General features: G+C 40.3%; 1 protein-coding gene across 1 annotated transcript in view; it reads left to right on the forward strand.

Annotated features, from left to right (window-relative positions):
* PCDH15 (protocadherin related 15) overlaps window positions 1–22,815 on the forward strand; it is a 598,943-nt gene that overhangs the window by 303,351 nt on the left and 272,777 nt on the right. The window contains exons 7-8 of the mRNA XM_065746677.1: window positions 20,136–20,150; window positions 20,829–20,894. Coding sequence (XP_065602749.1) covers window positions 20,136–20,150; window positions 20,829–20,894 — 81 coding nt within the window. The remainder of the gene's footprint in view (window positions 1–20,135; window positions 20,151–20,828; window positions 20,895–22,815) is intronic.

Consider the following 22,815-nt stretch of genomic DNA (forward strand, 5'->3'; position numbering starts at 1 on the left):
TGTCATTACAGCTGTTATTCTTGACACTGAGGTGTATGAGCTGCACATGTTCTAGATGCTTGATCTCTGCTTGGATACAACTAGCTTGCTTGTTCATGATGCATTATAGTGAGCCATTGGGCCTTGTTACTTTAGAGTCTGCTATGGTTGCTAAGTGCTCTTTGAGCAGCGAAACACTAGAACTGAGGGAGGAGGGGCTGCGTGGCACTGGGATGTCCCCCAGTGTGTTGAGCAAGGTGCTGGAAGGCAGTGGGGAGGGAAGCAGGATGATGGGGTTGCGTGGTGTTGTATCCCTTCTGGGCTAAGGAAAAAATTGTTGGGGCAGGCTGAAAAATACAAAGCAATAGTGTCTACTGCAATGTTCTTTGTAGCTGGGTAGGTAATATGGTGATAGACATCCAAAAGGAAATTCCTGATCAAAATAAGGTTGCCTGTGAATTTCACTTGAGTTCTAATTCCTAACGATTCATGAATTATGCTGTTGTGTGCAAACTGTGTGGCAAAGATAGCCCAGAAATCACTGATGTTACCCAGCAGGACATTTCAAAATAGGAAAACAGATTCCTCAGGTATGAGTCTTTGCTGTTTTCTATTTGCTACCTGTCAAACTTCCATCTTCCTGCCTTTTTATTAAAGTTGCTTTAGAGGAAAGGTAAGATGGCTATTCATGGCTATTGTTCATTAATGATTAGATGCTTGAAAATACTTAGTGGCATCCTCACTTAGAACAGCTGCAGACAGTGCTTGCATGGCTGTGCTGCCTGATGGCATCCCAAGGTAGGAGAGAAGCCCTGCAGCTTCCTGGTCTTGTTCAGGAGTAATGAAAACTGATGGATAGTAATGGCAGCAGAAATTCAACAAATAAGTTTTTTTTTGTTTATTTCTTAAATTGCCTTTCACTGTTTTGACGTATCTGCTTCTTGTATTCCATATTTGCAGCAATTCCATGAACATATGCCAGTAAAACTCTTACTCCTGTCACCGGGAAATGAAGAAGACTTGAAAATACAGAGTATCTTTAAGTCGTGTCTAAATCTTTTGGATGACTTATTTTTAAGTCTATCTACTCCAGCTATCCACCACTTTGAAGACTGTATTCAGACTCTATCAGGGTTTTGCAGGCTTCTCTTTAGTGCTTTAACCTAGATTCTTGAAATTGCATTTTCTGTTTAATCCAGTGCTTCAGACAGATTTACAGTGATCCCTGCTAGTGTGACCACCTAATTGGGTTGATGTGTTTTTGGGTTGGCCACCCTCCTGGGTTGATGTGTTTTTTGTTTTTTTTTTAATCTGTTTTGGCTTGATCCATTCTGTTGAGCTCAGAACTTGGGTTTGTGTTTACTATGTAGGTTTTCTCATTAGATGGAGGATGCCTTGGCATTCGCTGAATGTAGATTTGATTCGTAAAGTCAAGAGCATGGTTACTTTTCTAGGGGAGAAGTTCAGACATGCATTTTCTTGAGGAACATGCTGCATCTGATGCAAACTCAAGAATCCTGTGCTCAGGGAAGTGTGAATTTAGCTAAAAGTGCTGCTGTTATCTTTGATGTACTCTGTATAAATGTCATAATGCTCTATTAGGAGTGGAAAAAAAATCATGATAATTAAAAGTCCGGGTGGGATATTGGTTACTCAACAGCTTTCCCCTAGCTAATGAGACACAGAATGCAAAAACCTAATTTCAGTTGTATCTCTAGAAGTGAAATAGGAAGCTGTTCCATGCTGATGTCATTGCAGAAAAGTACTTTTGAATGACTTGGACCAATAGGGTTGCATTTGTTTGCTATGGTAAAATTTATAATCTAACTTATGGCAAGTATAACAGATGCTCTCTTCTAGCAATTAAAATTTAAAAATAGCGTCATTATTTTCACAGCGCAACCATCAAGAATAGAAATGAATTGACATACGTTATAAGTTGTTTCTTTGCACCTAGCATGCAGATGATCTGCTTTGATGGTTGTAGCTGAGCGTGTTTGGCTAGCTGCATGTCCGTGTTTCTGCATCTAGCACCATTAGTCCATACTTCTGCTATTTCAGATGTTTTTGCTTGGCCTCCTGAGTTGCCACTTCTTTCCCCAGCCACGGCATTTCTTGTTTCTAAGTGACTTTAAAAGCTTCTTCACTGGCTGTCTCAGAAAAAGCTGAGGTTTCTTGCTTCCTGTACTGACAAGAAAATTGTCCCAGAGTCTCATTTGTTTATTTGTCTCAATGCGGTTGCCCCGTTTCTGCCCTGATTTTATTCATGGCTAGCTGATAATGCCTGCGTAGTCTTTCAGTTCAGATGGCATGCTTCCATCACTGATGTTTCTACTTTTCAGTCAAATGGACATTAGAACAGCAGTTCCCCCTTTAGGTTGTTGCTTGCTGAACTGAACGGAGGGCATTTCTGAGGCTGCTCTTGAAGGCTGAGTTCTGCTTCTCCTCCCATTCCTGGTGGTGCTGCTGTGTTCCCTTTCTGCCTGTGGTTCCTCTGTGGTTGGTGGTGTCTTTGCCTGGTGCCCTCCTGCCAGCCCTTTCTGATTCCACTCGTGCTTTACTCTTAGAATTACTTCACCTACTAAAGTGCACTGCGTGCATATTGTTGGCTGCTGGTTATGCAGTAATGTAATTCAGTGCTCTCTTCTCCAGCTGTGATTTGTAACAGATGAGCACAGGGATGCAGAGATCCATGATAACATTTGTCTGAAATGTGCAGACCAATCTCAGATTTGTACATTCATTTCCATTTGTCCCATTAGCAGCTCTGCCTGGCCTGTCTTGGTTGGAGTTTACATAGAGCTGAAGCATCAGTCATGTGGTGTTATGCATTTGTAGGGATGGGATAACTTTCCAGGACAGAATGCCTGCCTGCCTGCTCTTCCTGCTTAGCTCGCTTTCTGTGCTACTCATACTCGTATCCATCTCTTACTGCGCTTAATACTTGTGAAGAAAGCAATCTGGTATTTTCCTCAGCCTCTAGTTTGTGTGTTGTTTTTTTCCAAGCAGCAAAAAATGGCTACAAATGTTTTTTTTTTTCCTGCTTTAGTCATGCATTAGCTTAATTAAAAAAATTCAGTCTAGGCCTTGCAGTATGTGAAATTAGGCCAAATCGTGCTCCAAAAGTAATGCCTCCTGCTTTATGTTGGCCCACAGCAACATCAGAGGCAGATGGTTGTGGTATGGAAGTAGAGGGTGAACCTTCCCACCAATATTCCATTCCATTGCTGTGCAACAGACAGCAGCAGAGGGGAAGTTTGACAAAATGGCATCTGATGTGGGAGTGCCAATGAAGTAGTGGTAGTGTATTTGATGAGCACGTATTAGCAGCAGTCTTCTGGGCAGTAGAGAACGCTGCTGAATGGAAATGCCATCTGTATGTGCACTGGTGCCACAAACAGAGCAAAAATAGGCATGTGACAAATAGCAGGTTTGCATTCAAGTCTGACTGCTGAAAATGAATCTACTTATCATGAAGGGTACAGTTGTGAACTGGGGACCTCAGTAACTTTCCTTTTAGTCCTAAAAGCTAAAGGGAAGGTGAAAACAAATCTGATGACTTTTTGAAAATGGAAGAGCGCAAAAGACACAAAAGAAAACCTTAGAAGTAAACAAAAGGAATGGGTTGTGATGAGTTCATTAATTGTGTTTATAGAAGTGCTTAATAGAATTGTGAAATCTGTGGTCTGTTTAATATGGCAACATCTGAAAGATTTCTGATGATAGATGTTGGTTGGGACCTTTTATACCTAAAGTTGACTTGCTTAGCCTTTCTCTTTCTGTACAAAAATAAAAGCTTTTGAGGAGTTATTACGAGTAAAATTCTTCAAGTAAAAATCAAGAATACTAACAAACATCCATGGTTAATACTTGGAGATGAGGGCGTCCTGGTGCCAGTATCACTTTGTCATTGTGTTCCACAGAGCTCTTGAGGGGAGAGAGAGAAGGTTGGACTTGCTGCAAATCTGCATGCATTTCCCTGTACAACTTTCCCCTGTACCTCTCCATCTAGGAAATTGTTACCCCACCCTGTTGTGTAGCTCCTGAGAACATCACTATTTCACTTTCCCTTGTTTGGTGCTGAACCAGTATTTATATCTTAATATAAATTTAAATGGTAAGAATCTAATCTTTTTTTAAAACATTTTTCAGTAGTAGGGTGGATTTCAACTTGGCACAGAAGCTGTATGCTCCTGTGTTCTAATAAGCCTCTGGTTACATTTTTTTTCCCCTTACTTTTGACTTCTGTAGCCCTCCGAACCGGAGATGTGCCATTGACAGTTGCTCCATGGAAAGTGTGTTACTGATGACTCAGTGGGTTGTGTTGAATTTTAATCTGCTTGCTTTTCTTGGGGTATGAGAAATGCTAGCAGCAATGCCTCTGCAGGATGGAGATGTCATTCTTAGGCAACATGAAGGCATGTATTGTTAGCTTTTTTGTTGCAGTCTAACCACAAAGAAGGAAAATATTCTCATGTAAGGTAGTAGACGCTGCTATTTTTCCTTAAGCTAATGAAGACGCTCGAAGGGCTCTATCAATGTTTTCCCCATATGTGGGAGCATAGGCTTGCCTGGGAGAAATAGAGGAAATAACTGACTCTGATGAGATCTGCTTAGAAACTTCTTGCTCTTAGCAGGCGAGATGATTGCCACAGGCAGAGGTGCTGGAGCATTTGCCGAAATAGATGGAGGCTTTTCAGAAATGCTCCTCTTTTCTGTCCTGAAAAGAGATGCTGATAGAAGGGATGACTTAACTGCTCTTTAGATTAAACCCTTAGCATTGTCAGAAACATAACCAGTTGTAGCAGTCTACTCTACAAATATGTAAACAACTCTGAGTTTTAGGATACAGATTAGAGATACAGATTTTCCCAGTAATATTTCAAAACATATATAAGAAATTCAAATTGATTCATGCAGTTATTCACTTCATTGCATAAATTAGATAGTTCAGCAAATGAAATGCTTTGAAGGTCATGGTCTCGGGTGGTCTGTGTAACAGAGGCAGGTGATTCCCTTGTGCATGAGATATCCAGAGGCTCCCGAGGGAGTGTAGTGTTCAGGAGCTGGGTCTGAGCCAAACCATCTTCTTCCAGTAAGTTCAGCTGACTCATCCTGCAGCTGCATAACACTGCATCTACAGCACTGGAGCACTATAGTGAGTCCAGAGGGGCTTGATAATGTTTGCCAGGCTGGGCAGAAAGTAAGAATACATCTCTCAATTCTCATACTGAAAGTCAGACTTTTCAAGGCACTTGAGCCAGGCAGGATGAAATGCATCTCCTGTGAACTTTGAGCATTTACAAGATTTGGAGCTAATTGAGAAGTTGTCCATTAATAGGTATTGCTGGCATCTAAAATGAAATAATACAGTCTTACTTGGAATAAACCTAATCAGAGGGAGCCCAAATATGTTTCCTCCTCCATAGGGACCAAATGCTTGTTTTATCAAGATACATAAGGAATGACCTTACTCAGTTAAATAGTCTTCATTGTTACCTTAGATGGGAGATTGCATTTTAAGTAAGAATTTTCCTGTTTAAAAAAAAAAATGCAATTTTAATTCACTTTGTCACAAGGATTGTGCAGGCAGAAGTTCTCTGAGCTGTTCTACTTCTGCGTGACACCCATCTATTAATTTGTCTTTAATTCAGTCTAGCATAGTTTTATGCTTCAAAAATTGAGTAACTACACGGCCTCACAAATCACTTTAAGAGGCTGCTTTAAAAATGAAATGGTTTCAGATATCGATGGATAACTGTCAGGCAGGAAATTCATTCAGGAAAATGCCTATTTGAATACAGGTACCCCCACTTATTATTTCCTGAGCCCTGTACCTACAGTGGAAGAGAGAGAATGCAAACAGGAGCTTGCCTTACAGGCTGCCTGAGAAAACATCTGCTCTTTTCTGGAACAGAAGTCATTTGTTTGCTTTGTGAAAGATCAGAGCTTTTGATTAGGAGCTCGATACCTTGGTTCTGTAGCGGTGATAAAGGGAAAGGAGCTGCTGTTGATATCTGGAGCTCAACTACTAGTTCCTTTAAAGAGTTTAGTTTTTCTAAGCATTGCTGATAGGAAATCTGACACACCACTAGCTACGTTTTGAGTCTGCAGGTGACCTACTTCTCTTCGGCAAGAGGCAGCTTAAAGATGTGAAATAAAGGTCTGAGAAGTGAGCTTCATCTTCCTTACTGCATACACATTTCATTTCTTTGTCCCCTGATGGGGGAAGGGATGAAAGCCCCTGTGTACTCCCTGTGATGGATGAGCTGCTTGTGAGGAAAAGACAAAGCCTTGTTCCCAGTATGGGGTCTAGCTTGGAAGAAGCCTTGTCTAGGTGCTGACCTGCCATGCTCTCTTTGCTCAAGCCTTATTCTTTTACTCACAAGGTATCGTGTGTCAGATTCCTATCACATTGCATGGGATGTGTAACTGCAAGCATGTTCTTCAGGTCTTCTGTGACTTGTCTGATGTGAACATGATTCAGCCAGACCCCTCCAAAGGAAGGTTGCTTTTCCTGAAGGGTTGCGATTATTATTGGGGAGAGGCGGGTCCGGATGCATGGAGAACAAGCCCTCGTTCAAGGGCACTGGCACAGCTTTTGTCCCCTCTGTGAGAGTGTTTTGTTTTGGGGTCTTTGTAGAGCAGAGAATAACTCCAGTGGTAGTGAGCTGTTAAAAGCAGTCAGTTGTGTCCATCTGTGTGTTGGCTTTTGACTGTAGAGCATGCATGTTGAGCAGACCTGACTCTCTGCTGGTTGTTCTTGTGTTTTAGTGGTCATATTTGAAAGTGTCTTTGTGAGGGAAAAATGTGTCTATGTACACTTATTGGATGGATTAGTGTTTCAATATATAAACAGAATCAGTCTGATGAAAGGCGTGTTTCAGAGAATATTGTGATAACTGTGATCTCCATCCTGTTTCACAGAAGAGGTTTAACAATTCCACTGAAACTAATTCCTTTTTACCTGACTGAGGCAACATGAATGAGATGGTGCTTTCTGAGGTGTGGATTTCACCCTGGTTTAGGAAGATGAGGTACAACTTGTGTGTTGTTGGGTACAGATTATATTGTAAATGCTCTTAGTGTGTTTATTCAATAGTAAAGCTCTTCAGTCATGAATATTCCAAATCTCTTTGCAAACATATGCATTAAAATGTGAAGTATGCATTACTGGAATTTTTTGCATCTCTGTTCTAAAGATGTTTAAGCAATCACCTTACTGCACAAACTTTGCTATAGTTCTGCTAACATCTTTTTCTTTAGGCTTGATTTAGCTGCCACAGTCCCCCTTCTGCACATTACCTGCTCTGGTGTGTGTTCTCATCTGCTCAATCTTCTCTAAAACCCCTTTTTTGTGCATGAAGCTCATTTATCTGTAGGTGTTCCAGCCCAACCATTCAGCTGTATTGCTAGCTAAGCACACTGTGCTCCTTTTGTTAATAGGTGTCACCGTCCCTCCCTGATACTACTTTTCAACCTCCCATCTCATTTTCCTTCCTTCTTAATCAGACCAACAGTAAGAATTATTTTCTGAATGCTTATATGAGGCTGTCACTTGCTGACAAATTAACTGCGTGCAACTACCTCCCTGTCTCAATTGATTCCTTTTTTGATGGGATGTATCTGCTTTAAGCAAGGCATGGGGAATTCTGCTTGATAACTTCATGAAAATTAGGGAATGATAAAGTCAAACCAGAACCAACTCATAGTGATACCTGTGTCCTCGAGAGCAAAACTTATGTGCGTTACAGATTATGGATCTTGCTTTGAGGTGTTTCCAGCACCCAGTTTGAGGGTGCATGCACTGGCCCGTCCCTGTTGGGATACAATACTTCTGACGGAATGGAAAAATGTTTGTGACTAACTTCACAATGAGTGAGACCATTTGATTGCTTATCATTACTGTCTTGATAAAACTACTTAAAAAATGAAAGTTAAATAAGCCACCAAAACCTGGCATTTTTAGAAATCCAGTAGTTGATCTAGAACAGCTATTGTGCAGAGATAATCAGAGACATGCATTGCTTAGTTTGCTTCCTTGAGATGTGCCCCTTGTAATTAAAAAGTGTAATCGACAGTGACTAATGTGTTTATTATCCAAATTGCTTGGGGAGCGGAGATCACATGCAGTTGTTCTGCTTTCCTCTGAAATGAAAGCTGCTATATCAGTAGTGTTCACTGTGAGTTTCAGAGAAGGGAGAGGATTTGCAGCTTTTCTTTTTTGGAAGCGGTCGTTGACATTAAGGATCCTCCTCAGTACCAGTATGGCTGGTCAAACACTTTGCCTGCTTTGTGCTATGCTGGACTGAAGGTTGGAGCTAGGAAAAGTTCTTTTCCCTTCCAACTCTGTGGTTCTGTGTTTGTTTCTTGCCTAATACATTGCACTAGCTTTGAAGAAATATGAATTAAAATCTATCTTATGGGTCAGCAGCGAAGCAGTTCATCAGGAATGGCATTTCTAACTGCATCAGTAACAGGGATAGCTGTTTCATTATGTGGCATAGGCAGCTGATTGAGCAGTGTGTTATTGCAAGGATGCTTCCAGTTACAGCAGCAATTAGTACTAAGTTTTAATTACTAAAGAAAGAAGATCAGTAGTTTCTTTGGGGTGGGGTGGGACACACAACAACAACACAAAGGAACAGCTTCTTTTTGCACTGATATTAGTGCTGTTCTTGGAGAGACTGCAGTTTCTAGCGTGTCCTACTGTGCCCAGTCAATAAATATTTTCCCAGTGGGTAAGATTTCACATATGTAACGTGAACTTAGAGCAAACAGAATGGACTTGGAGAAACTTTTAACTTGAGAACTTCAGCCTGTGTGTGTGGATGTGGTCACTGGTTTTCCCCCAGGCAAATAGCCCCTCTCTGCTTTTCTAGGGAATCACTGTTGAAAGATTAGAAATGTTTTGTGTATGGCAAAAGGAACCTTCATGGGGAATACTGAAGGAGGCAGTTTTGGTTATTTAAAAGAAGAAAAAAGCAAGTGTTTTACTGAGGTGGTTTTTTTTAATATATACTACACCAGAGCATGATTATTTATTAAAGCACTGAATGCACTGAGGCATGGAAAGCTTTAAATGGTGCGGAAATGAGTCCCAAGTTATTTTTCAGGATTCCATTCAAAGATGCGAAGTGGATTTTTGAGCCAGAATATTTCAACAGGTTTGTTCCACATGCAGATTTTCAGATATCTAGTTTCAGCTCTTCTTCCCTTCCTTCGGTACTTTCTTTGTTGTTATTGTTCTTTCCTGATTTTTCTTTTCTATTCTACACTGCAAAATTCATTGGGAGAAAAAAATTGGATACTCTTCTTTACTACATTTATAAAAAATTGAAGTTTTTATAAAGTATTCAGTAGCCTCATGATCACAGGCACTGCTTCTTATGGAGGATTTCAACCACCCTGATATTTGCTGAAGAAGCAATGCTGCCAGGGAAGCATAGTCCAGGAAATTCCCACAGAGAGCTGAAGATAGCTTTCTGACACAGTCAATACAGAAGCCAATGAGGAGAGGTGTGCTGCTGGACCTTGTTCTTACTAAGAATAATGGTTTCCTAGATATCTGCTGGAAAAACAACACAGTGAGCTGAAATCAATCCAGGAGACTCCTGGGGTCTGTTGTGGATAGCTTCCTGGTCCAGGTGTTGGGTGGACAGACCAGAGATGAAGCATTGCTGGACCTGGTGCTCACCAGTGCAGGGGAGATCAGTAAAGAGGTTGAGACTGGAGGTACTGTGGACTGCAGTGACCATGCCCTGGTTGAGTTTGTGGTCTTGAACACAGACTTGGCAAAAAGTGGAGTAGGACCCTGATCTTCAGGAGAGCGAACAGTTTAAGGAATTGCATTGGATGAGATCCTCTGAGAGACTGTCCTTAGGAACATAGGAGAATGGGACAGAGTTGGCAGCTCTTTAAGGATATCTTTCTGAAAGCATGAAAGCTGTCTTTCCCCCTGCATAAGAAAATTAAGCAGAGGACACAAACTGGAACACAAGAAGTTCCACCTGAAAATGAGGAGAAACTTCTTTACTGGGAAACCTCCAGACGTCCCTTCTAATTGCTGCAGTTCTGTGATTGTGCATTTCGTCCTAAATACAAAACAGAAGTAGTATTTATCAGTGCAGATGAAGAATTCCTTTGAGAGGAAGCCTGAGGGGTTATTTATGATGATTTGCTTCTGAGAAGCATTTAAATGTTTGAGTTTTTTTTTTTAATTCTTGTTTGAAAACAGCACAGGAGTTTTTATGTGGGGGGGGGGGGGGGAGAAGTGTCTTTTCTTGGAAGTACTGCAAAGCTATGTTATGACCTAGTCCCACCAAATCCATTTGATGAGGATTGTTTTGTGTGTGAAAGGAGATGATTTTCAAGTTTGATCTCTAGGTACGTCTTGTGAGCCATCTGTTCTCTTGACCTTTACTGTTTTGTGTGTTTTTGAGAGAAAAAGATGCATATGCATATCATTTTTACCAGAACAAACTGATATTGGTAACAGATGCAATTGTAGCGAGCTTTCACTGTCTTATATTTTGTTCAGTAGCAGACCTTAATCACTTAAGGGTGAGCTGTTATACAGCCTTCAGTTTCCTTATTGAGGACAGAGATTTTGTTTACATTTTCTTCTCTAAAATGCCATGCTCCGTTTCTTACCTGATGTTCACAAATAATGCTTGCCCTTAGGAAATTTTTTTTCAATTAAATTATGCACCTATAATTTCTGTTTAAGCATAGAGATATGTTTTGGGAAGTAGTTTTCATTTGGCCCAGATAGGGTTAGTATCAGTAGTTGTTTTTGTGTTTCCTATTATAAAGTGGCTGTGTTTTGCTTGTCAGGGTAACAGTATGGTATCTTCTGCAAAGGTTGGACTGCTTCTATATGTGCAATGTGACTTTGGCATATTAGAGGGTTTTTTGCTCAGAAGAGCTCTGGAGTCATTTCTGGATAAGTAAAGCCTCTTTCTGGACTGCTTCCTGGTGCTATTGAATCAAGCTGTTTTGTTAACTACAATTTTTTTTTTTCCCTTGGGGGAGGAGGTTGAGTGATTTTTTTTTCAGGTGAAAATTGACCAAGGATTTAGAAGAAAATAAGCAATACTGGCACTGAGATTGCAGTGAGACTGAGAATAATGCAGGCCCAGGAGATAGCCTGCCTCTCTTCTGATCAGCTGTAGTTGCTCCTTCATTCTTTGGGCAGCATCACAAAGGTGTACCCATAGCGTACATTTTTTTGAATCTCGAGTGCACAACCTTCAGAAAAGCAATATTATTTTTACTTTAATGAGTTTGAGCAACTGAGGTGACATCATTGAGTGAGCCTAATCAGGAAGACATGGAAGCTCATCTCTGGGATGCTGCTCAAGGCAATTGCTCCTCATATTTACAGTTTTATCTCTTTAGTTAATAGCACCAATGAGTATAGCAGCACAAGCTAGTGATTTCACAGCTCCAGGGGCTTAGCAGTTTTGCTTTGTTTTCATGCCTTGGGCCTTCTACTCTGCTAAAGAGGTAGTGATTAACAGGTGATGGGAACTGCTTGGTTCATAATATCCTGGGTACTAAGAGAGGAGGGCTGCACTATTTTTAGTGTCTTGGAATTGTTCAGTACTCAAAGCACCATTGAAGAGAGGTGCAGATAGGCATGGTCCCTACCCAATTCCATAGGCTCTCTGAACCTGTTGTCACCTGATAATTCAAATAGTTAAGAGTGTATTGCTAAAGAAAGAAGAATAGAGTAAATCATTTCAGATGAGTGACTGTTTTCTTAATTATACAGAGACAGACTTACAGTGAAGTAGATTCGTACCCTTGCCAGATAAGCCATTTTCTAGTTAATGTTAGTCATACTTGGTAATGAAATGCACAGCTGTGTCCAGTGGGTACAGTCCTTGGGCAAGTAAGTACTGGAAGTATGGGAAAAATGTCTTAATTGCTTATTCTTTCAGTACAACCAATGGCTTGGGATTTATTTTCAGTTGTGTGTCTACCTCGTACAAATTAGTATCTCCATTACAGACAGCCTGGGTATGGAGTAGAAGCTGAGTGCACTTGCATTAGTCAACAATACTTTATCAGCATCTGGTTGCTAGATAACATCAAAAATAGGTTGAAATGGAAGAGAATGGGGGAGAGCGGTCGTCTTGCACACTAACAGACACTAAGAAAGCATTCGAAGCTCACAGAAACATCTGTGCAATCACTGTTTTATCTGCTGGAATATTTTAAGTGCTGTCTCTTAGGTGGAAACCTTATGGGAAGAATTTGAAAGTCTCTTATCTTTTCATATTTCCACTTATGGAGTTGAAACTGAGTCCAGCTTGGAGGCATTTTCTCCTGCTGATAACCTCCATGTATTTTGTGTTTTCAAGTTGTTATGGTTTTGTAGTTGAAGGGAAAACCTCTTGTTTTCCCTTCCTTGGTGATATAAAATTTGTCTGAATGCTTACGTAGATGGAACTGACTTAGCAAGTAGTCCTACTGATACTTGTCCTTATTGGTTATATGCCATTTTGAAATCTGCCTGGGTGTATGTATTAATTTGGAGGGGAAAAGGAATTGCTAGCAGGATGAGCTGATACTCTTTTAGCACCTCTAGTTTTTTACATGAGCTGAAACACTGAGAAGACCTTGCAGGAATATCAGATCAGTCTGAATTTCTGCCATAAAATATCATCTTGTTTGACATTTTCCTCTCCATTTTTAACAGTCTTTGTATCACAAAGTTGACTTTCTGCATTTTAGTTTAAATACTCAATAGCACTTGTAGTAGTTGATTTAACTGTTATTATGCCATCTCTGTGGTAATCTTTGGCATTGTAGGAAGAAAAACGTTGTCTTAGCTGAAGATATTTCTTCCATTGTCTTCACTTATCCCAGAAGGTAGTGGAAGATGGAGATTTTGAGGGTAATTGGTATGTCCTATAAGATGTTTCTTTTAAAAATATTTTCTTAGTAGGTACAAATTCAAAAGGAAATACTTCTAGGGCTCGGAGTCATATTGCAAGTGATATGAAATGTCTTCTCCAGTATAGCAGAAACATAGTTACTCTGCTTCCTTGTGTGTTAGCCGTTGTTTGATGATAAAGGTTTCTGACATCTGATAAACCATGCCTTGACTTTATTTTCACTGGTATTATTGAAAAACAAGAAATCTTACTATAAGTGTATAAATTTTGGGAAGAAGTCTGCTGGTGCTCTGAGTTGGGAAGTGTATTGTCAACTGAAAATCTAATAAACTTCAGGACCAAAAAGATTAAGTACGGTTTTTGTAAGAGAAAGTATAATTGCCATTGTATATGGGAAGAATTAGAGTTATAAAGTGGAATTTCATCAATTCTTGCTTAACAGTAGGTATCAGAAGTGTGGATCTAATGAGAAGAAAAGTATTTCATAGCTATGCAATGCTCAAGTGTTTATAATTACCTGAAGTTCGGGCTGTTAGACTCAGACTGCATCTGTGTTGGGCAGCTCAGATTTGAGTTAACTGAATCAATTGGACCATTGTTTATTAAGCAAATACTTCAAAGGACAATGTTTTCTGTGAAGTCTCGTTGCTTGGCAGTTTTCATAGATGAGGAAGTGAAGATGTCTGTGGCCATCAGTCAGATCTCAGTGTTGTCCTCTCAAAGGGAACTTCATGAAGTCACAGAAGCCAATTGTAGGCAAACAATTGATCATATACTGTTTCCTCCATTCTGTTACTACACCCCTGCTTTGAAATAGACCTAAAGAAGCCTCCACACTTCAGGCTGGTTGTTTTTTTTTTTCCTCTGTTGCTTGCATTAGATACAACATCTTTTGCTTGAATTATCTACAATTTTCTGCTTTCAAGACCAAAGCACAACATCTCCAAGACATGGTTAACTAGTAACTGAGTCATTCTGTTAAGATTCATATGGATCTGTATTTTCAACGTGCCCTCAGATTGTCCACTAGTACATTACATTTTTGTTAAAACCATAGTCTTGTAAGAATACGGCTCAATGCTATTTGCAGATGGCAATACTCTATTTCACATTGTCTTTAAGAAAGTAAGTATTCCTGTGTCTACTGTAAGACTACATGGTGTTTGTTTCTGAATGTTCCCTTTGAGGTTTTCTGTTAACTCTTCCTTCCTTTCTCCTAGCTAATCCCAATAAGGGCTCTGGAAGACACCAGCATTAGATGTCTGAGTCAGATGTCTGAGTCTGCTGTGTACAAAAAGAATGCTGCTCTGAAAGGTGGAGACACCATTCAGGGAGAGATGAGAGCCCTGATAACTAAACATTATTATAGTAGCAGTGGCCTTGGTACTCTGCCTGAAGTCTAAAAGTCATGTGTGGGCCATTTAGGGAAATGGGAAGGCTGAATGTTATTAGCTCATTTATAGGCACAGCTCAACTGTCCCCTAGGTTCATAGGTTCATAAGGTTGGAAAGGACCTACAAGATCATCTAGTCCAAACATCCTCCTATCACTATCCCTACCCAACTACTAAATCAAATCTCTCTCCCATATTTCAGTCAATAAGTGCTAATCTTATGTTGCTTGCATGGAAATAAGTTTCAAGAATGGAAAACATTGCCAGCTGTTCTTTCTGAGTTGCTTGCAGGAGTAGTTTGGAATCTACTTTTATACAGCAGTTAAAACTGCTGCAACTTCAAAATCCACTTGTAATATCTGAATTGAGTTTAATCCAAACGCACAGTATTTCTTCATCCTTTCTGTATGTTTGTTTTTTGTCGTAAACACATCAGACATGTAGTAGAGATTTCAGAAGTATTGAAGACCTTGTGAAACTTTAGTGCAGTGTGCATAGCTGTGGTTAAAAGCAGCTGTAGTCAGCTTCTAAAATGTTATTGCATTTAAAGATATTACAGCTGTTCTCAAGTCATGCAGCTTATTTGCATAGTCTTAAAGTTACTTCTGGTTAATAGCACTTGGAGGTGCTTCTTGGCCCCATGTCATCTTTTTGCATTTTACGGTGTTTTGGGGCAGGAGTATGACTTTTAAAAGGCTCTGTCAACTCCAAAACTGCTTGTGAAATTGAAGTTGCTGCGGTCTAAAGGAATATTGCTCCAAAGATAGATGGTACTGAGTTTTTCTATATCAGTAAAAATAAAATACATGGCAATGCATAGAAATACATGGAAATTGCCCTGCAAGTGCTATGTAGCAGACCCTTTATAGATATTATATTCCTATGAAGATGCTTGAAGAATGGAGGAATAAAGCATCAGAAAATGTCAGCTGTTAGGGTTGCATATTCTGGATGCAAGTGTGTTGTCTGAGGCTATACAAACAGAACTTAGAATAGTACTCTTACTCAGTTTTTGTCCTTTTTGTGCTTTATTATCTATGAGCATTGCCTTTTCTTCTGTAAGAAACCAAACCCAAAGGGGAGATGCATTCAGACAAACAGCTAGATTAACTTGGAGTGGAGTCGTTGGATCCAAGAGATGAATCATAGAGTAGTGCTTAACTGAGCTGTTAACTTTTGAATCAAAGCACAGAAACTTAGTGTAGTTATAAGAAGAGTCCTAAACGTGCTGGAATCAAACTCAAGTTTGCTGTTGTTCCTTCCCAGCTTTGACAATTAGAGATATCTTTCAGGAAGAACTCAGAATAGCCTGTGAAAGCCCTTCTTATGCTATTTTCAATGCAGTGCAATTGCTGCACAAGCCTGCTAATGTAAAGGTTATGCCAAGCTTATCCTAAATGGCACAGCTGTAGTTCTGAATTCAGCAACACAGGAAACAAGCCAGGACATTTTCCCCTGTATTTTAGTTGCTTAGTTACGCAGATTGCTTAAATGTATGGCTCTGTGTGGCTCTTTATTAGGATCAGTCTTCTGTAAGTCCAGGCGTTTCAGAGAGACGGTCTCACGGCTTTTTTCCCAGTGAGTGTCCTCTGCTGAATGAGCAGTGGAAGTATGAACGTGGAGGTGTAAGTACAATGGTTTGCAAAGGGTTGTTTATCTAATGAGCTATTTGGGCGTTTCGGAGAATGAAGCACATCTGAAAGCAGAAGTACGTGTTCCAGGAAATGTATGTTCGGAGGTACTGTAACCTCAGCCAGTGACACAGACTGTTAGAATGGAATCTCTTCCATTTCTCTGCAGACTCCCAAGAGCTTTGCTGGGAATGTCTGTCTTTAAAACCCATGGGCTTGAGGTTTCTTTTTGTGCTGGGAGCCCCAGGCCTGGACGCAGTGCTCCAGATGGGGTCTCACATGGGCAGAGCAGACAATCCACTCTCTCTTCCCTGCTTCCACCACTCTGTGATGCAGCCCCAGGATGTTGTTGGCCTTCCAGGCTGCAGGAGCACACTGCTGGCTCACATCCAGCTTTTCATCCATTGGGACCTTGAAATCCTTCTCCACAAGGCTGCTCTGAATCCACACGTTGCCCAGCCTGGGCCTGAATCTAGACCTTGGAGTTCATAGCATTGTAGGAAAGCTGCTGTGTGATACACATCACCTTTCAAAGTATTTTCCACATGGATTGAAGGTGTATGCTAATGCTGATTAACTGTTCAATTTAATGTTCCAAACCTCATTAGTACAACAGAAGTGGCTGTAGCCTAAACACAGTATTTGTGTGCTGTGATTTCCTGACTGCAGCAGAAATCCTGGGTAAGCAGTGGATAGATGCTGAGAAGAGCCACTTTCAACCACCAGTGGCATTTAGAATCTGATTTTTGTTCCAGTGACCAATTAAGGAATGAAAATCTACCTTTTGTTCTGCCACCAAATGAAGTAATTTCTTTCCTCAAGTAGGGAGTGGAATTTTATTGAAGTCCTTCAGATCTGGCTGCGTATCTGTTAGAACTGAGTCAGTCTTTTGGGGCTGCCTGTTGTCCTACAGCCCACGAACATTTGCTTTAAAATAAATAAATAAATCAAACCTGTTTAGTTACATTTGAATATCTGAAAGCAAAATTAAATGCAGAATAAAATGTTAAATAACCTAGAATACTAATTGGGTATTTTTGAAACAGCTGGAGGAAAAGCTGATGATTAGCAAATCGTAGTTGTTTTTTGTTGCTTTGTTTTTTTTCAGTTTTAATTACAAGAGCACTCAGGAGGAGCTGGTAGTTATTGCATGGGGTAGCAGCCATGGGAAAGTTAAGTTGGGATGCTTTTTTTCCTGCTGGGCCCTTGGTGTCAGGGTGGCCTTTTCTGGCTTTGTCCTGAGGGCAGGACTACATTAATCAAGTTTAAAAGATCGTTGGCTTACTGGGAACACCCAACCCTCCTTGTAAACTGTGTAGGAGTCCGGATTTGGATTATAGTCACTTAAAATTTTAAGGCTGTATGGGGCAAGTCACTTTCGTTGTTGGACTTTTAAACAGCTAATGTGATTGCCTGCCTTGCAGTCATGTCTTAATGATCACAACAGTCAACTACAGACACTTCTCCTAGCTAATTAAAGTGTCGTATTTAGCTTGAATTTAGAGATCTATGAAGTGTCATAGATATGGTGCAGAGGGGCTGTGAATGGTAGCAGGGAGAAGTCAGCTCATCGGTGGCAGAACTCCATGCTGCACTGGCTTACTTTGGTTGCAAAGTGCATGGAGAGAAATGCTCCAGGCACTCCACATAGTGTATGGGAAGTGGCATTGAAAGAGTGAGGCTGGGAAGAATGAAGTGATGATGAGGCGATGCTATGGTGCCAAAATACAGCATTGTTCAGGTTGTCGACTCACACTGTGTGACCTTGGCTGAGCATCTTACCTAGAGCAGTGATTGAGGGTTTCTTCTGAGCTATCTCATTAAAAATAATTAGAAATTAAAATAATGAAAATTAGCTGTCAGAAAGCAAGTGGATCTAAGCCATGTAGCTGTTCCATGAAGAGTCTATTAAATAGGTTTTCACTGGAGTCACAAGGAGACAGGCACTTTGTCTGCCTTGGCTTTGATCAAGCAATTGTAAAGCAAAAGCACTAGCTGGAAGAAACTGAAGTTAATAACAGGAACAAAATTGCAGGCTCTTAGGAAATCCTTTGTAGCCTGTTGCTTCGTTTACCTGCTGATTGCAGCCTTTTCTGGGAGGTGCTTGGGTTGGGGGGACCTTGCTGTATCATGAGTACTGTTGCTGCTGCTTGAACATAAAATAGGATTATATTGTGACAACTGTAGTGAGGGAAGCTCATAAATGATGCATAAATACATGACTTTTCTTCAAGTGAGTTCAGTTAGTCATGATATGACTTCCATGACCAGTCCATTATGCCCAAGAATTTCACGGGGGCAAGAGACCTCTTGTCAAAGGAACCGTGTGATGTGAGTAAACCATTCCTTCTTAGGAACTGCAGAGGTCTTATTGAAAATGAGAGCTGTTGGCTAGGAAAGCATCAGTGATCTGGTGTGATCATCTGCAGCACAGAATTGGAAGCATTGAAAATCTCCAACAGACGTATATGGAGGACCACAGTCAAATAGAAGAAGGATCTGTTTTCTCTTCCAGTCCAAAATAAAAAAAAGTTCAGGCTGGAAATCTGCTGTTGTATTTGTGGACAGACATTTCTCCTTTGCACTCACAGTAGGGTGTTGCTTTGTTTTTTTCATGTGTGTGCATGCACGAGTCGTGCTCTTTAGTTAAACTCTGGTGAGCTTCATTACACTAACAAAGAGCACGTTGAAGGATTGTTCAGTTAGCTGGCTTGTAAACATCTTGAAAACTGTAAGAAATGTCTGTGGGAAAGGTTAGGGCCATATTAGTTATGAACCTGTTATTCTTATAGCATTTGGTGAATAGAGTAAGAGCATGGAAAAAAAAAATCCATGTTTTGGGTAGATAAGCAAATACTGCTTATCTTTCCAGAGATTGCTCCTAGCAATGAAAACAGGAGTGGAATGGAAGGTGTCATTTTTCAAGTGGGCTGTTTACTTTCTTAATGCCTAAAAGTAATAACAAAAAGTACTGTAAGCAAAAGGTATGCAATGTTTATGTATCCAAATTGAGTATATGAGAATATAAAGAAGAGCTGAGCACCGAACAGACTTGCGTAGACTTCTTAGGATAGCAAATGAAGCAGGTACATGAAACTGCTGGTGCAGTTTTCTGCATTTTTATCTTCAGTGCAAGGTTTGCCCCCACAGCTTTTAAGAATAAATAAATAGATAAATGATATTATTAGTAACAATTAAGCTGGCATTCAAGCTATTCATGAATATGGGCAATCTCCAAGACTCATGCAGTTGAATCTGGCACCCGTACTGTTCAGCCGTACTCACTAGCTCAATTGCAAAGCTATCACTGAGAAAATCATCATGCCACAGAGATCTCCTTTGGAGGTCTCATATGAACAGAAGTATGCATAAATGCTTTGCTTTCATCTTCCTTTGTAAATGTGGTCAGTGCTGGGGCAATTACAGCCTGGAATTAGCTGCTACATAATTCTGTTGAAGTCAATGAATGTGGGCTGGGAAATTGTATTTTATCTTTCCTTGCTGTTGCATTTAATTTAGATTATTTATATTGGGATTTTGCTTCAAGTGTTTAAACCTCTCAAAAGATACAGTGAAGCTCCAGTGCTTGGGTAGAAACTTTACTGAAGTTGAATCCCTTTAGTTCTGTGCCAGTTGTAGCTGTAGAGCCATAATCACCATGGTGGTATAAGACCTCCAAGATCATCCAGTCCTCCTGCCACCACTAACCCATGTCCCTCAGTACAACATCTAAATGTTTCTTGAATGCCTCCAGGGATGGTGACTCCACCACCCCCCTGGGCAGCCCATTCCAGTGCCTGGCCACTCTTCTAGAGCAGAAATTCTAACATCTAACCTGAATGTATAACATCCAATGCCGTCTGGCTCATACGTGCGCTGTATATGGTTCTGTGTTGAAAGGGGAAGGTGAAACCTTTTCTTACAGAGTGCTGTATTAGCAGCACTGTGAAAAGTGCTTCTTAATTAACCTTTTTTTTCCTCTGTGTGGTTTTGAGAAGTAATTTTTTTCTTCTGTTTAATATAGAAAATGAAATTGTTCACCAAGTAGTCGCTGCAAGTAGTATACCTGCTTTTATATATTTTAGGACTACACCTATATGTTTGCTAGCTCTGCATGTACTGCTTTTATCTTTGAAGCTATCATTTCTGTAAAGCAACAAAATCTTACTTATTTTCTTTCGTTATTCTGCTCTGCTTCCATTGATGCCTCTAAACTTTTGACTCCAGACTGGCAATATGAGGGTAAGATGTCAAGATGAAACTTCCTGAACATTGCTTGTCTGTCTTTAATCTTTATTTTCCTTCAAACATTATTAAAACTCTTTTCACCCCCTTTAATTAAATCCTTTTGTTGCAATTAAATTCAAATTGTTTGTTTCTGTTGTGAAGCTTTAGTTATGATTTATACCTTTTAATCATTCCTTTTTTGTTTTTTTCTGTGGGATAAAATACCATCATATTATATCTCTCCTTAAGGACTGTGCTTCACTGTAGTCCCTGCAAGATGTGGAGATGTTCATAGTGTAGCTGTCATGCTGTAGCGTGGTGGTATGTGACGAGGATTTGGTGTGTGTAATAGTGACATGGGAAGGCAAGCTCACCTGAGAGAGGATGCAGCGAGCTGTGTTAAGTTCATAATAGTTAGTTTTAAAAAATAGATTAGCATCTGAGATTTTAAGTTCTTGGTCATGGAATTCTCCTTTGCTTTAGAGTTTAATTGAGGAGAAGATAAATGAAGAGCTCAGATTTTGATCCTCTGAGTGTAAATGAGCTGTAAACTGTTGTAGCCTATACATATGTCATACTTCAGAGATGCTTCTCTTTAGTATGCTGAATAAGCAAAACCATAAAACAGACCAAAAAGAAAAACCAAGGCCTTCTCTCTGGAATCAGAAATAACTTCTCTTTTTATCTTTATAGATTGCAAGTTGGCCAGAACAGGTCCTCCAGCTACAATAGTTCCCATTGATGAAGAGAGTCGGAATGGTGAGTGCCCTTTGTTTTTGTGATGCAGCTGCAGCCTCTGGTCAGGGCACAGAGGCTCCCACAGGGGAGCAAAGTGTTTGTGCCTGACCTGGCAGCTGAGAACTGGTCTGTGAAAACTTCTGGCAGTGGGGGATGTTGGTGGGAAGGGCAAAGGGATCCAATGTTCTGAGAGGTGCTGTTTCTTACTGACAATTACACGTCTTAATGACTTGGGTCTTTCACTTAGGGTTGCTCTTGTGAGAATGCTTCTTGTTTTAACAAGTACTTATAAGTGGTATAATAACTACGGTCTACATGAGTGAGTTAACTCCTTTGTTGCTCCCATGTCAGCTTATTGTTACCAGCGTAGCTCTTATTCTAAGATCTTTCCAATCTCTGATTGTTTAGGTTTTTACTGTGGTAAGGTAAGACTTGGAAGCTTCTTTCTCTGAAATTTGATTAGAGTGTTGATGTTGTTGTCTTTTGGGTTTCCCATGCAGCTTTAGGAAAGTTCCTTGTTGGTGGTTGTTATTTGGTGTGAGCATTAGTTGATACCTCTACCATGGCACGACTACTCAGCTGTGGGATTTGATGCTTATGAAATTTACAGCATGTGCCACTGTTCTGGGAAGGTGTCAAATGTTCTTGAATGGCAAATGCCCTTGTTTTTACATCTAGGTGGTGCTGGCACTTGTATGGCTTTTCTTACATACCAGCAGCAACTGAGTTTTTTATTTGAAGAATGTGGTGTGAAGAATAGTGCAAAACAAATTAAAAGGTAGAGGTTGATCGTAGTCATCTGAAGCATAAACAAAAAATAAGGAGCAGTAAGAATTTTGTCTCCCTCTGATTGGTACTTGAGCATTGTTTCTTGTCTTTTTAATGTTGAAGTCAACGTTTATTAAATATTGGAAATTTCTTCCCTTTGAGAGAAACTGTTGGATTAGGATATGGTGGGACGAGGTGTACTTTTTTCTCAAAGCTTTACATGTGCCTGCAAAGGTTTAATGTATCTGTTTCACTGTGAATTCCTATGAACCATTAATTCCCCGCTAAATAAATTGAATAGGAAGCAGAAACCTGAATTAGTGTTGTAGGTAATGGAAACGATACACCTCATCTGTAAGCCACAATATGGATTAAATTAATGTATCTCCTGGGAAGCCAGCTCTAGTACTGAAATGTCCTCAGATGTTCAGCTGTCTTTATCGAAGTGGTAGGTTGCATCTTCCCCACTGCTGTGTGTGACTGAAGGTAATGAAGGTTGGATCCAGACCAGCAGCTCAGCAGTTGGATGAGGGCTACTACTCATTGACTTCAAGATTTGTGGGAAAAAAAATGGCTTAAGCTGGCAGTAGGTTTAACTATTTTAACTGAAATAGGCACAGCACAGGATGCAGTGCAGCTAGCAGCATCTACTTTCCTGGCACTGTGCCTATGTGCTGTAACAGCACTAGGCTGTTTTTTCTTTCATTTCTGGTTGTGTTCACATGCTTTGCGTTATACCTACATGCCATATCCAGTTATTAGATTTTTGCAACACTGCAATGACATATGCTACTGTTAGCGATGGTATTTTAGTATGCTCTGAAGATACTAGCTTTAGTTTGAGTGTGCTGAGTGTTTCTTCTCAGCATATAGAGTTTAATCATTACTAAATCATGTAGTCTCTGAAGAGTCTCTGCAAATCTCTTTGGGGCTATTTGGCATTTGTACAAGCACAGTTAAGAGCAATGAGCCTCACTGTCAGGGGAGGGTTTTAGACTACTTCAATACCTTTTAATCTTCCCTCTGTTTTGGCAGTGGTCTTCTGTCAGCCTCGCTTCCTGAGGACACTGAGGGTGTGTAATCACCTCAGACAAATTCCCTACACAATCTTCCTGCAAAAGGGGAGGGTTAAATGGAAAGCAAGGAGTAAGTATGTGAAGGCACACAGGCTATG

The sequence above is a fragment of the Cyrtonyx montezumae genome, unplaced genomic scaffold (genome assembly GCF_038088225.1).
Source record: "Cyrtonyx montezumae isolate F1298 unplaced genomic scaffold, pur_monq_1.0 scaffold_4, whole genome shotgun sequence".
In the NCBI taxonomy this organism is placed as follows: Eukaryota; Metazoa; Chordata; class Aves; order Galliformes; family Odontophoridae; genus Cyrtonyx; species Cyrtonyx montezumae.